The sequence below is a fragment of the Silurus meridionalis genome, chromosome 1 (genome assembly GCF_014805685.1).
Source record: "Silurus meridionalis isolate SWU-2019-XX chromosome 1, ASM1480568v1, whole genome shotgun sequence".
NCBI classification, from domain to species: Eukaryota; Metazoa; Chordata; class Actinopteri; order Siluriformes; family Siluridae; genus Silurus; species Silurus meridionalis.
In genome coordinates, this window is record NC_060884.1 from 12,312,034 (window position 1) to 12,325,121 (window position 13,088).

The window sequence follows — 13,088 nt, forward strand, 5'->3', positions numbered from 1 at the left end:
CTAAGCATTTTCATTTACAACTCGGCAGGTTAAGATGAAATGAAGAGTTAAGGCTCTTTGTGTTGCAAAAGAAAAAAAAAAAGTTCTTTCTTTCTTTTTTTTCTCAAGGAAGCGATCTAATGCCTTGCATTCTTTCCAGTGTCACACTATGAGGAAAGACAAAAGTTATTTTGCTGCATATATAGAAAACCAGAAGAACCTGTAGGAGAGCCGACACACTCCTACCTCATAGAGACCAAAACCTGATCAGCTACGTTTACATAGCTGAGTAAGAGCAGATCACGCATGCAAAATCCATTCATTGCGTGTATATATAATACTCGAGGTTAATGGAAATGTTCACTGTATACATAAAGAAATAATCCAGATTTTTTCATTTTGTTCTGCTATTTTTTATTTTTTTTATCTTATGGGTGTAGGTGAATCTTTCAATGTTCTGCTAATCAAACATTTCACAGCTATAGTTCTCCAGTTTGCCTTTTTTGTTAGCAATTTACACCATCTGCAAGTTCTCCACTTGAGGACTACTTAAGATCTATTCATTATCCTAACAAAGGATTCTAAGAAACACTGCAACAAAACACAATACAAGTGCAAGCTGGAACAGCAAAGTTGTTGTTCTTGGGTAAACTTTAGTAGGCCGAAGTTTTAGTAGCTGCCTTGCTTGAACGTCACAATGTGAACGATCACTATCGTCAGTACGTTAATTTGTCACTAATTCTATTTGGAAAAGCTAAACAGGTTTAAACATTCAACAAGATGGAAATACTGAATTCATATTTTTAACTGCAATTGTCTGCTATTTATAATTGTTGTTGCACAGAAGCTCAAGCAGAACAACAGCTAAGTACAAATAAGACTGTTCTATATTGTAAAGTACTAATTACATTTTGGAAAGAGCAATATCTTGTCACATACCTTGCATGATTGAAATATTACTCTGGGAAAGTGCTTCCTTGTCTCACTCATTGATGTACTTCCTTGTTCGAGTCAGATTTTGCTGTCGATTAGCTGATTTGTGAACATGATCTCACTTATGTTTAAGACCCCATCAGCAGCTTTAGCTTTAGCAGACATTTAACAACTGTCCTGTATTCCCGGGGTCCCCAATCACCAGGCCATTTGGAACAATTGAAAAACTTTTAAATAATGATTTTATTTCCATTTGATTGCCTTTCACATATTGATAGTTGACCACATATTTTAAAAGTCAATTTCCATTTTTTTTTTTTCTTTTCAACGTGTCGATAAAAACGGTTTCTGCTGATTCTGTATCATGGCGAGTTACATTTTTATTATATACAGTACAGACCAAAAGTTTGGACACACCTTCTCATTCAAAGAGTTTTCTTTATTTTCATGACTATGAAAATTGTAGATTCACACTGAAGGCATCAAAACTATGAATTAACACATGTGGTATTATATACATAACAAAAAAGTGTGAAACAACTGAAAAATGTCATATTCTAGGTTCTTCAAAGTAGCCACCTTTTGCTTTGATTACTGCTTTGCACACTCTTGGCATTCTCTTGATGAGCTTCGAGAGATGCTTGGCACTTGTTGGCCCTTTTGCCTTCACTCTGCGGTCCAGCTCACCCCTAAACCATCTCGATTGGGTTCAGGTCCGGTGACTGTGGAGGCCAGGTCATCTGGCGCAGCACCCCATCACTCTCCTTCTTGGTCAAATAGCCCTTGATGCCTTCAGTGTGACTCTACAATTTTCATAGTCATGAAAATAAAGAAAACTCTTTGAATGAGAAGGTGTGTCCAAACTTTTGGTCTGTACTGTATGTTATAACTGACCACCAGTCCACCAGTATACAAAGCTTGACTTGCTTTTGCCTAAGATGAAATTCTCAAAAACTAATCCGTGACCACAATTGTTTGTCCCACCCACTAGCATTTCCTCCTAAACTAGAGATGGTCAATACTAAGTAATTTTAGGAGCAGTGTTGTCCATCAATACTGGTAGCAATACTTACAGTAGCTGTGTGCTTGTAATACGCACTGAATTGGAAATTTAAGATAATCTGAAATAGATTCACCTTTAATGACTGAACAATATTAATCCAATAAATATTTAACAAAAATATAATCCCATCTACATCCTTCCCCTTGTTTCTGTTTTGACTGATCAACTCGTGCCTTTGAAAATCTCTCAAAAGGTACAGAAAGCTGAAATGTATGTATTTGGAGGAAAAATCCTATATATGTTAAGTATCAACTCTTCTGATTTCTATCCTCTCTATGCAACACCAGCATTGAAAGTACTGATACTTTTGGAATGTTCTGCTCATCCATATTCAAAGCAGCTGCTGTTTTTGACTGCAATGTTGAGAGCAAATTACACTCATGCACTTTCTACTGAACAGGGTCATGGTGACTAAGAATTAATGTACTTTATAAATATGTACATATTTAGCTTGGCTTTAAATTGTTTTTTTAATCAAGTGTATTCCAAATGTCTTCACACATACAAGAAATCTTCACTTTTTTTTTTTTTTTAGCTTATTTTTAACGATTTCCAAAATATCCTCTACATAATTGCCGGTTTTTTTTTTGTAATTGCCGCTACAAATTTTGGCTCCCGGTTTGGCAGCAGTGTCATGTCTGATGAGCTTGTGGTTTCCTGTTATGGTCCATCGCATCCTTGATCCCATCACAAGAATGATTTCAATATGTTTGTCCAAAACAACGCATAATATATATATATTACAAAATATGAAAGATTTGAAAAGACTTCATTAAACGGTTTCATTTACTAACACACTTGTGGCTGAAGGAGCACAAATCTCCATAAGCACACTCCAAAATCTAGTGGAACATCATCTCAGAAAAGTGGAAGTTGATAGTAAACTACTAATGTGAAGTGGGATGTTTTTAAAAAAAACACAATCAGCTATAAGACAAGTGTTCACAAACCTTTGTCTATACAATGCAGTTTCTGGTGGTGGTGCAGAAATGTTAAAAGTCTTGGTATTTTGACACAATTCTTCTTGTATTAAATCATATACGTGTTGACATTTTCATAAATGAGCATGACTTTTTCGGAGCATGCATTAGCGTCTTTCTCCTAAAACGAGTAGGCTGCGATCAATTTACACTCTAGTACCATTTACTGTTTATGATCTACCTTACATGAGACCCGTTACAGACTGACCATAGAACTTACATTCAACTGGAGCTGGCTATTGTTCTCTTGTAAACTCTGTTCCATAAAGCTCACCTCTCCCCAAACAAACTGCGATGTTAGGGTCACAGCTGTGCCCTGCTGTCTCTCTTCCTTCTTCCTTCAAGACAACAGCTGCACAAAGACATCAGGAAGGGGCAGCAGCAGCTGACACTAGTCTTTCAAAGAGACAATGGCCTTCTATCTGTATCTTACTTTACCAGGCACCTCTTCCTCCATCAAAGTCCGAGTTAACACACGTGTAAGTCCGGGTCGGTCTTTCTTTCTTTGGTGGTCAACCTCTGTGGAGTAGGAGCTTGATCATTCTTCAAACATGTCTATTTCTGGAACACACGTTTACCTCAAAAGGAACGGCTTGACCTTTTGAACTTTTAGGTCGGAATTTGGTTTTGCAGCAGCCTTCTAATTATGAGGCAAACCACATGCAAGTACATTTGTAAAAGTACTTAAAAAAAGGCCTGTAATTATTAAAGCCAAACTGCAATATTTTAAAAGCAGATTGAGAGGTTTTTTGTGCTAATTGCTGAACATAATCCTACTTTTATACAGTAAGAACATTTCTGCAGTAACCAAGTGTTGCAGAAATGCGTGTCAAGATTATTTATGATAAAATTAGGGGATTTCATTCCCAAGTGCAACGTAGTTAATCACAGGATACAGTGGTGTGTCAGTATCCCAAATACAAAGAGTTTTTAAACACGTCCCCATACAGAAAAACGTCTCAGAGGTACTTTAATTACGGTTTAGGTTGTCTCACATTGTGTCTTGTACTGGGAAAACTATTCCCCTCTCACTGGACAACTTTCTATTGTTCGGCTGTTTTGTGAAGCTTTGTCTTTTAAACCACTTCATGTTGTCTTGTGTACAGCTGTTGCAGAAGGGGTTGTTCTGCAGAAAAATTTGCCTGCAAAACAGGGCGTCTTAGCTGCACAGCAGGTAGGGTTGGTGCCTTACACTAACTGAGCTCAGATTACCGTTTGTGTGTAGTTCCACGTGTAGATTTCCTTTCCTCTCCAGGTTCAGGTTTCAGTTCTGCCTGTATGTATGAATGAGAGTCATGAGACTGCACACATGTTTGTGATGCCCTGTGTTACACAGTTAAACTTACGATCTACTGTATGGTGACCCCGATCCGAATGAGATACATAAACCAGCATAAAACTTACATGTGCATAAACAAGAGAAAAACTTGCATAATCGACTTAGCTGTTATATATTAGCTGGTAGTGTGTATGATAGAAACGCTGACCACAGCACTCCAGTCATTTAGGGACAACACTAGAGAAAACACACACACAGCTGTTCAAGCTCTGTTTGGAGAGGTTCCTGTAATAGCATCTGCACTCACTCTGACTTATTGCTACATTCATTCGTAGTGCTTGTCCATGTTGCCTGATAGTCATCAGCCTGAGAAACAAGTACTTAATTCAATTCTGTTGCTTGTGATTGCTTGAAGCTTAAATCGAATGTTATTTGTGGAACACTTTTCCATGGAAACACTAACACCAGCCTCAGAGAGATGTTGAGGAGAACCTTATGTACAGTAATACTGCTTACTGAAATTGATATTCTTCCTGATAAATTGTGTACTGTAAGTGGTTTAAAATATAATCTATATTGTTAAATTCTTGAACCCTACATTAAATAGTTTAAATAAATTCTATATAAATTCTATAGCAGCAACTTATTTGTATGCTGGACGCATTACATAATCTTAAACTAAAAATATGATATTTAACAAGTACACTGATGTTTTCACGTCTTCTGAACAGAGACGTGTATGTATGTAACGTCTATGGAGTCTTGTGGGCCAGTATTTGAACAGTCTGTCTGTTTTCTCTCACAGGACAGACTTTATGATGGTTTCAGATTTTTTTTTCCAGCAAGTTGAATTCTTGCCTTATTAACTTCAAGAAAAAGGAAAATATGAGCCTGGTGAAGCGATGACTGTTTACTGTTAATGCAACCTTATTACAGGAAACGAATTGTTCTGTGGACTCCTGGGAAAAGGAAAAAATAGGCAAAATATTAAGCTTTTAAAAGGTCAGCATTCATCAAGAATGTAACAAAGCCCATTAAAAACCTAGACATTTATATGTATGTACATTAATAGTAAAAATATGGCATCGCTTTTAACACATAAGAAGAATTGTAATTGTTGGTATGGTTTACATGGAATAAAAGAGTTTGGTTAAAAAGCTGTAGTTGGACAACGATCAGGGTCTAGTTTGAATTGCACAATGCAACCATATTTCTACAACAGCACATCTCATATGGTTTTATTTCTTACTTAACATGTACCAGAAACCTGGGCTCATGAGGAACAAAGCGGGATTAATTAGGTCACATGGGGTGCAGCTTGGAAAAGGAAGCGTATTATGAGCGCTGTTGCTGATTCAGCAGTGCAGAAGAGCAGCCACATGAGTAACTACAGACACTCTTAAGTCAAGCCATGCATATAACAGACATAACAGACCCAGTCATCTACTGCACCTTTTGATGAGAACACCACAGTCATACTCCATGATCTATGACAGTCTTATTCTCTGGTTAAGATAAGCCACGAAAGCATGTACTTTGGGAGAGAAAAAAAAACATACAAAAAAAGTTTTTTGTGTCATTTAATACCACCATGGTGGTTTTTTCACAAAATGTAAACACTGAATCTTTCAGACATAGTTTACATTTGCGATTTCATTATTAACAACAACATTTTTGGATTTATAAATGATTGACCAGATAACGGAGGAACACTACATTTTGTAACCCTGAATATGTTAAAGACACTTTCACATTCTACATGATTCCTTGCATTACTTCCTCTTACACTAAAACATGCTGCTGTACATGCCTGTTTAAGTTAAATGAGATGCATTTAAATCCAGGAAATCCACAAAAAAACAAACAAAAAAAAACAGGAAACTAATACCAAAGGACTTTGGTTTTATCACAGATTAAATAAAGATCATAGAAGGATCATCTACCAAGCCATAAATCTACCTTCAATTCATGATAACGGAACTTGAGCCCAGAAGCTACTTTCATACGCGTTTACTCATCATCAGGAGTTTTTATCAGGTTAACATCACATCCTACAAAATCTTTGGTTCTCTCTTAAAAACACAAAAAAAACCTTTAATCATTTGATAGTACAAAGAAGAGTATTTCAATTCATAGAAAAAAGTTTTTGTCGCCTCTTTATGTCGCATGACGGACATCTCCCTGCAAGCATACATTCACACATCTTATCTTGAGATGTAATCATCCGTACACTCGGATCTGATCGTGAATGAAAATAAGGAACCCCCCGCAGTCATTCCTTGAGCTTGGTCTCTAGGAAGTCTTGAATCTTGTTTAAATTCTCTTCGTGTTGGCCGAGCGCTTCCAGCAGAATGCCCATAGGCGACTTTTTCAACCCTGCGCTCTCCATCTTATTTTCCAGCTTGTTCTTCATGTTGCGCAGCCGCAGTGATGCATGAGCAAAGATCACTGTGATTCAAAAAGAACAGCACTGATTGAACTGCAATGAGATGCTTATTGTCTTAAGAATATGTATAAAGTAATATGTGTGATAAAATTGTTATAAACCTTAAAGAACATTTTTACTAAAAGGGACATTGCTGCTCCGGAAGGATAACAGTGGGGATTTTTCCCATTAAAAAGCTCCTGATAGTATTTATAAACTCCAAATTTACTGTGCGTTTGTTATACATTCCGACAGCAATGTGGTCTGGAAAAAAGTTTGTGTCTTATATGGTTGATCATTCTCATATCATCGTAGTTTGAAAATAATGAACGATGACACCTATGGGTGTACAGCATGAGTGCGGTGCACTTCCTCAATCATCTGAATCATCAATCACAAGAGAGGAACAAATCTGACTCACAGATTAGGGGGAGTTTTATTCCCAGCAAGAAGACCATTACTCCGCCGAAGAGGGTCATCAGCAGGTAGCTGGTAAGCATCACTAAAAAGACAAACAAGGTAGGGTTGTCCTGCTTAAAGTTCTTAATCATAGCTTTGTTGTCTCCAGCCCACACGGCGGCAAGGAACATTGCTACGACCACTGCTGCTCCTGTGAACATGCTGATGGGGTTTGAGAACCTGAGGACAGAGGAATAGACAAAGGCAGGACATCACTAAGGGGAAACAGAGACATTATTTGAAAATAGTGACATCTAGTGATAGACTGAGAATATAAAAAGGAGCAGCCTTTATTTGTCACATATACAAGTGCATCTCAATAAATTAGAATATCATTAAAAAGTTGATTTATTGTAGTAATTCAATACAAAAAGTGAAACTCGTATATTATATAGATTCAGCACACACATACTGATATATTTCAAGTGTTTATTTCTTTTAATTTTGATGATTTTGGCCCACATTGAACAAAAACCTCTAATAAAAAAAAAACTCTAATCTCAATTCTTGGTAGTGGCTCCTTTTGCTTTAATTATTGCCTCAATTCGGTGTGGCATGGAGGTGATCAGTCTGTGGCACTGCTGAGGTGGTTCCAGGATTCTTTGACAGTGGCCTTCAGCTCATTTGCATTTTTTGGTCTCTTGTTTCTCATTTTCCACTTGACAATAACCCACAGATTCTTTATGGGGTTCAGGTCTGGAATTTTGCTGGCCAGTCAAGCACATCAACATCATGGTCATTTAACCAACTTCTGGTGCTTTTGGCAGTGTGGGCAGGTGCCAAATCCTGCTGGAAAATTAAATCAGCATCGATATATAGCTGGTCAGCAGAGGGAAGCATGACGTGCTCTAAAACTTCCTGGTAGACGGCTGTGCTGACCTTGGACTTGATAAAACACAGTGGACCAACACCAGCAGAAGACATGACTCCCCAAACCACCACTGACTGTGCAAACTTCTGTGCCTCTCCTCTCTTCCTCCAGACTCTGGGACCTTGATTTCCAAATGATTTCTGTTCATCCTTGTCACTCCCAATGAAAACCTCAACATCTTCAGCTCTGCTACCTCCAGCTCCACCTCCTGACTTTAACCTAATGCCACTGTCTCTAATCCATACATCATCACAGGTCTCACCAAAGTCCTATAAAATTTCACTTTCACTCTTGCAGATACTCTTCTATCACAAATCACTCCTGACACTCTTCTCCACCCACTCCACCCTGCCTGCACTCTTTTCTTCACTTCTCTAACACACTCTTCATTATTTTGCACTGTTGACCCCAGTTACCTGAACTCCTCCACCTTCTCCACCTCTTCTCCCTGCAACCACACCACTCCACTGCCCTCCCTCTCATTCACACACATGTACTCTGTCTTACTCCTACTGACTTTCAATCCCCTTCTCTCCAGTGCTGTCCAGGTTCTTCTCAACCTTCTCTCTACTCTCACCACAAATCACAATATTTCGGACATTCGGTGCAACCCAGATGAGGATAGGTTACCTCTTGAGTCTGGTTCCTCTCAAGGTATCTTCCTATCGCCATCTCGGGGAGTATTTCCTTGCCACAGTCGCCACCGGCTTGCTCATCAGGGACAAACTTACTTATAAAGAACATATTCACTTTTAATCACCACATTATCTGTGTAAAGCTGCTTTAAGACAATGTTCATTGTTAAAAGTTCTATACAAATAAAAATGAATTGAATTGAATTGAATATTATCTGCAAACATCATAGTCCATGGAGACTCCTGTCTGACCTCGTCTGTCAACTCTTTTAATCCCAATTCTGTTTTGCCAACCTTTCAACTTATGCTGTCCTGCACTTCCTCATTCCACCACCACGTCTTTTTGTCTTCCTTTCTATTTCCAGATGTCACACCAAGTATCTTTCTAGCTGTCTCCCTTATCACATCTGCAGTAGTTGCCCAATCATCCAGCACCTCTTCACCACCACCGAGCCCCTGTCTGACCTCTTCCCTGAATCTCACACTACAGTCTTCCTTCTTCAGTTTTCACCATCTTATTCTTCTTTCAGTCCTCACTCTTCTCACTTCTTCTTAAAATAAGTATTTACCACTGCCAATTCAATCCTTTTAGCAAAATCTACCACCATCTGCCCTTCCACATTCTTCAACTTAAGGCCATACCTACCCATCACCACCTCATCACCTCTGTTCCCTTCACCTACATGCTAATTGAAATTTGTCCCAATTACCAATCTTTCATTCCTAAGTACACCTTCTACCACTAACTCACTCCAGAATTTTTCCTTCTCCTCCATCTCACATTATTGCAAATAGCATATGTTTGCATAAGGTTCACATGACACAATAGTAATGAATGAACAATGAACAAATAGTGAATCTTATACAAATGAAACTGTTTAAATGTTCCAAATCTTAGATTCTTGATACTGTGTGTTGTTACCTAGATGATCGAAGACTTTTTATGATGATCACATGCACATTATCAACTTGTGCTGTTAATATCATGAATAGCAGCTACGCTAATTGCTCTCCACTGCTTCTCTTTCTCTCCCCATCCCGAGGCTTCCTGAGGTTTGGCCAGCTCCAGTCACGTCCCACCTTGTGAAGATTATGGACTTTAAATAAGTAGATGCCGAACTCGCAAACATCCTGAACCATCTAGAGACGTACCAGTGCCAGTTGGATCCCACTACATGTGTGGAGTTTGACATTGGACTTCCTGAAGTGTTTAAAGGCTCTGGCATGGAGAAGCTGTTGCTGGATCTGTGATGATCACAAATGTTGAGCTCAGTAGCTCCTACATTTATACCAAAGACTGTAGAAAGAACATTTACTTATAATCTTACACTCCAGTGCTCATGTTAGTTCTCACTCTCCAGTGTTCTGTATTGTTGAAAGATTTATGATCAAACTCTTGATGTCACCCAAATGAGGATGGGTTCCCCTTTTGAGTATGGTCCCTCTCAAAGTTTCTTCCTCATAACATCTAAGGGAGTTTTTCCTTGCCACAGTCACCACGGCTGCTCATCAGGGATAAATGCACACCATTCACCTTAACTGTTGATTTCTGTAAAGCTGCTTTGAGACAATGTCTGTTGTGAAAAGCGCTATAGAAATAAACTTGACTTGACTTGTTATAGTTTTTCAGTCTTGCAAAATTAAACCCCCATTTATTTTTAAATAAATTGCCCAAAAACTGCATAATTATTTGATGTTGATGAAGGCAACATGATACTTCAAAGGGCTCTTAAGCGTGTAAACTATTGAACAGGATGACCAATGTAAATGTTATTATTTTTTATCTAGTACTGCCATGCAAAAGCTAAAAAAGAAGCCACAAAAATGTTTACATTCTTCTCAGAAGATAAAAATAATCTGCAACGCGTATGTTCATTTATGACTGCAACTATGCATGATTGATCATTGCAACAGTTTCTCATTGCATAATGAAATTTCAGAATGTGAATGACACATCTGAAAAGTTCTGAACTAAATGAGGAAGAAAATGCTGGGTGAGGTTCTTTGTAAATGTATCAGAATTTCATTAGTAACCAAAGCAAACTTATTCAAATTAGTTCAATATTTGACTGTTTTATTTTTAGTGAATATAGCTTCCTGAAGCTGCCACTTTTCATCCTGCCAGGTTTCGTTTCCCTCAACCATTATATCACGAAGATTTGATCAGACTTTCCTTTTGTTAATTACTTGGATCTAGGGTCTTGGATTTCCATCTGTTTAGGTCTATTATGCATCTTAGGGAAAATGTTATAAAAATCTCCTACCACAAACATATGCATTTGTTGAAACATTTGCAAGATGAATAATGATGCGTTATAACTGAGTTGCTTTTTTTCCCCCATCAGTAGCTAGCAGTCATTTCTCACTCTAAAGTCACAGAAGTTTCTATTTTCATGCTCCACTTCCAGTGGCATTGTCATATTGGTGAGAAATCTATGACTTGAATTAAAGAATTAATTAGTATTAGAATTAAAGTGTATATTACACATTGGACTCCAGAATGTTAAGCTGACATGCAATACAGCTGAACAGAGCTGGAGGAAACTCTTGGCCTACATGATGGCATTCGAAAATAGCAGCAAAGGAAAAAAACTCAAATATGCCACAACATTAAGACAGCTGTCTAACATTGTATAGGTCCCCCTTGTGCTGCCAAAGCACCTGACTGAGGCATGGACTTCACAAGACCTCTTAATGTGTGCTGTGGCATCAGAAACCAGGATATTAGCAGCAGAACCTTTAATCCTATAAACTGCGAGGTGGGGGCTCTATAGATCGGACTTGTTTGTCCAGCACATCCCATGGATGCTTAATCAGATCGATCAGGAACTCATGTTCTTCATTGTGTGAGGACACTGGCATTAGGGAATGTCATTGCCATAAAGAGGTGCACAATGCTTAGTTAGGTGGCAGGTAGGTGACATGTATCGCAGTAGCATCTATTAATAAAAGACTCAAAGCCTTCCTAGTAACATTGCCCAGAACATCACAGTGCCTCTGGCAACTTGCCTTCTTCTGGGTTCAAACGTATCCAGCCGTCTAAGTGATGTAAAACATATGCGGTCCCTTACACAGCAAACTGTGAGTTCTGACACCTTTCTATTTACTTTTTCATGAATCAAATTTCACGTGAATCAAAGAGCTCATGGTCATGTCGCCGGTCCAGCAGTTGCCATTCTTTGAAACACTTTGTGCACTAACCACATTATACTAGGAACACCGCCGATTTTCCTGCCATTTTGGAAAAGCTCGGTCACAAACCGGCACTTGTAAAAGTCACCAAACTTCTTGTGCTTGCCCATTTTTCCTGGCTTCAGCACAACTTCAAGAACTAACTGTTAATATATCCGAGCCCTTGACTGGTGCTTCTGTAAGGGGGATAATTAGCATTCTTCTCTTCACCCATCAGTGGTTTAGGGTTATGGCTGTGTTACAGTATGTGTCTCCTAGTCTGCACTGCACTTTTAACTTTGATGACTGGATTAAAAACGTATACTTTGAAATCAAAAACAGCTGTAACTTGTCTGAATGAAAGGATAAAGTATAAAAAACTGGGACTGGAGCTGGACTTTATTCACCAATACTTCTGAGTCCCTGTGGATCTGCCATTTGGATGGTCAGCAATTTATAGGCACCGTGTCATCCGGCACAGCAATCACTATGGGTTTCTATATTTACAACCAACAATTACCTCATGTTCCCAAATTGGCAGAAATGTTGAATGATGCAGCTCTACCCAAGTCAGTGAGTTACAGGGCTGATGTGCATGTGGCAATATGGCCTCTTTTACTCATTTCTTTGTTTATGGTTCAAGAATATGGATGTTAGGTTGTTTGGATACTGTTAAGTCAAAGTTCATATTAGGATGATGAGAAAAGCGTGATTAAATCAAGCATACATATGGAAGACCAAATTCAGGATGTCCTACAAGCAGGAAGGACTTTGCAATCAGTTTTTTTTTGTAAATACTGTAAATTATACTGTATGATCTCGACACAAACATATATTGATGATAAATATTTGCACAAAACAATTCGTGTGTAATACGGTGTGTGTGTGTGTGTGTGTGTGTGTGTGTGTGTGTGTGTGTGTGTGTGTGTGTGTGTAAGAGAGAGGCTGATGTTTACGGCACTCACCCAACTATAAGAAACACGATCACTGCCATGGCCATATAATTAGTCTGGTAATAAAGTAGGTTGCTGACCACCCTGTTGTTCCATTTTGGTAAATCTCGAAAGTCTGGTTTGGCAAATCGCTCAGATCCAGGGAAGAAATCATCCCACGGTCTGAGCGGCGTTAACTCCACTTTGGCCATTCCGCCTCCTTGTAAACTTCTTGACAGCTGGTGATCAACGCGGATCTCATACAACATCAGAGTCTCGGAAAATATCGCGAGAATTCACGAGTTGTTAGTACAAGTGTCCGCTAGTGTAGAGTAACCAGACTTGCATTGTATTTATTGTG

At 38.6% G+C, this 13,088-nt stretch overlaps 1 protein-coding gene across 1 annotated transcript; it reads right to left on the reverse strand.

Moving 5' to 3' along the window:
• Positions 1-5,797: 5,797 nt before the first annotated feature.
• arl6ip5a (ADP-ribosylation factor-like 6 interacting protein 5a) lies at positions 5,798-12,993 on the reverse strand. The gene is made up of 3 exons (XM_046857057.1): positions 12,761-12,993; positions 7,081-7,298; positions 5,798-6,682 (listed from the first exon to the last, which is right to left on the reverse strand). The coding sequence occupies exons 1-3, from the start codon at positions 12,937-12,939 to the stop codon at positions 6,507-6,509; spliced, it is 573 nt and encodes a 190-aa protein (XP_046713013.1). The 5' UTR covers positions 12,940-12,993; the 3' UTR covers positions 5,798-6,506.
• Positions 12,994-13,088: the final 95 nt, after the last annotated feature.

Coding starts and splice junctions, on each gene's coding strand:
- arl6ip5a (XM_046857057.1), bottom strand. CDS start 12,939: ATGGCCAAAGTGGAGTTAACGCCGCTCAGACCGTGGGATGATTTCTTC. Junction 7,299..12,760: donor ATCGTGTTTCTTATAGTTGG/GTGAGTGCCGTA, acceptor CTCTGTCCTCAG/GTTCTCAAACCCCATCAGCA. Junction 6,683..7,080: donor AATAAAACTCCCCCTAATCT/GTGAGTCAGATT, acceptor TTTGAATCACAG/TGATCTTTGCTCATGCATCA.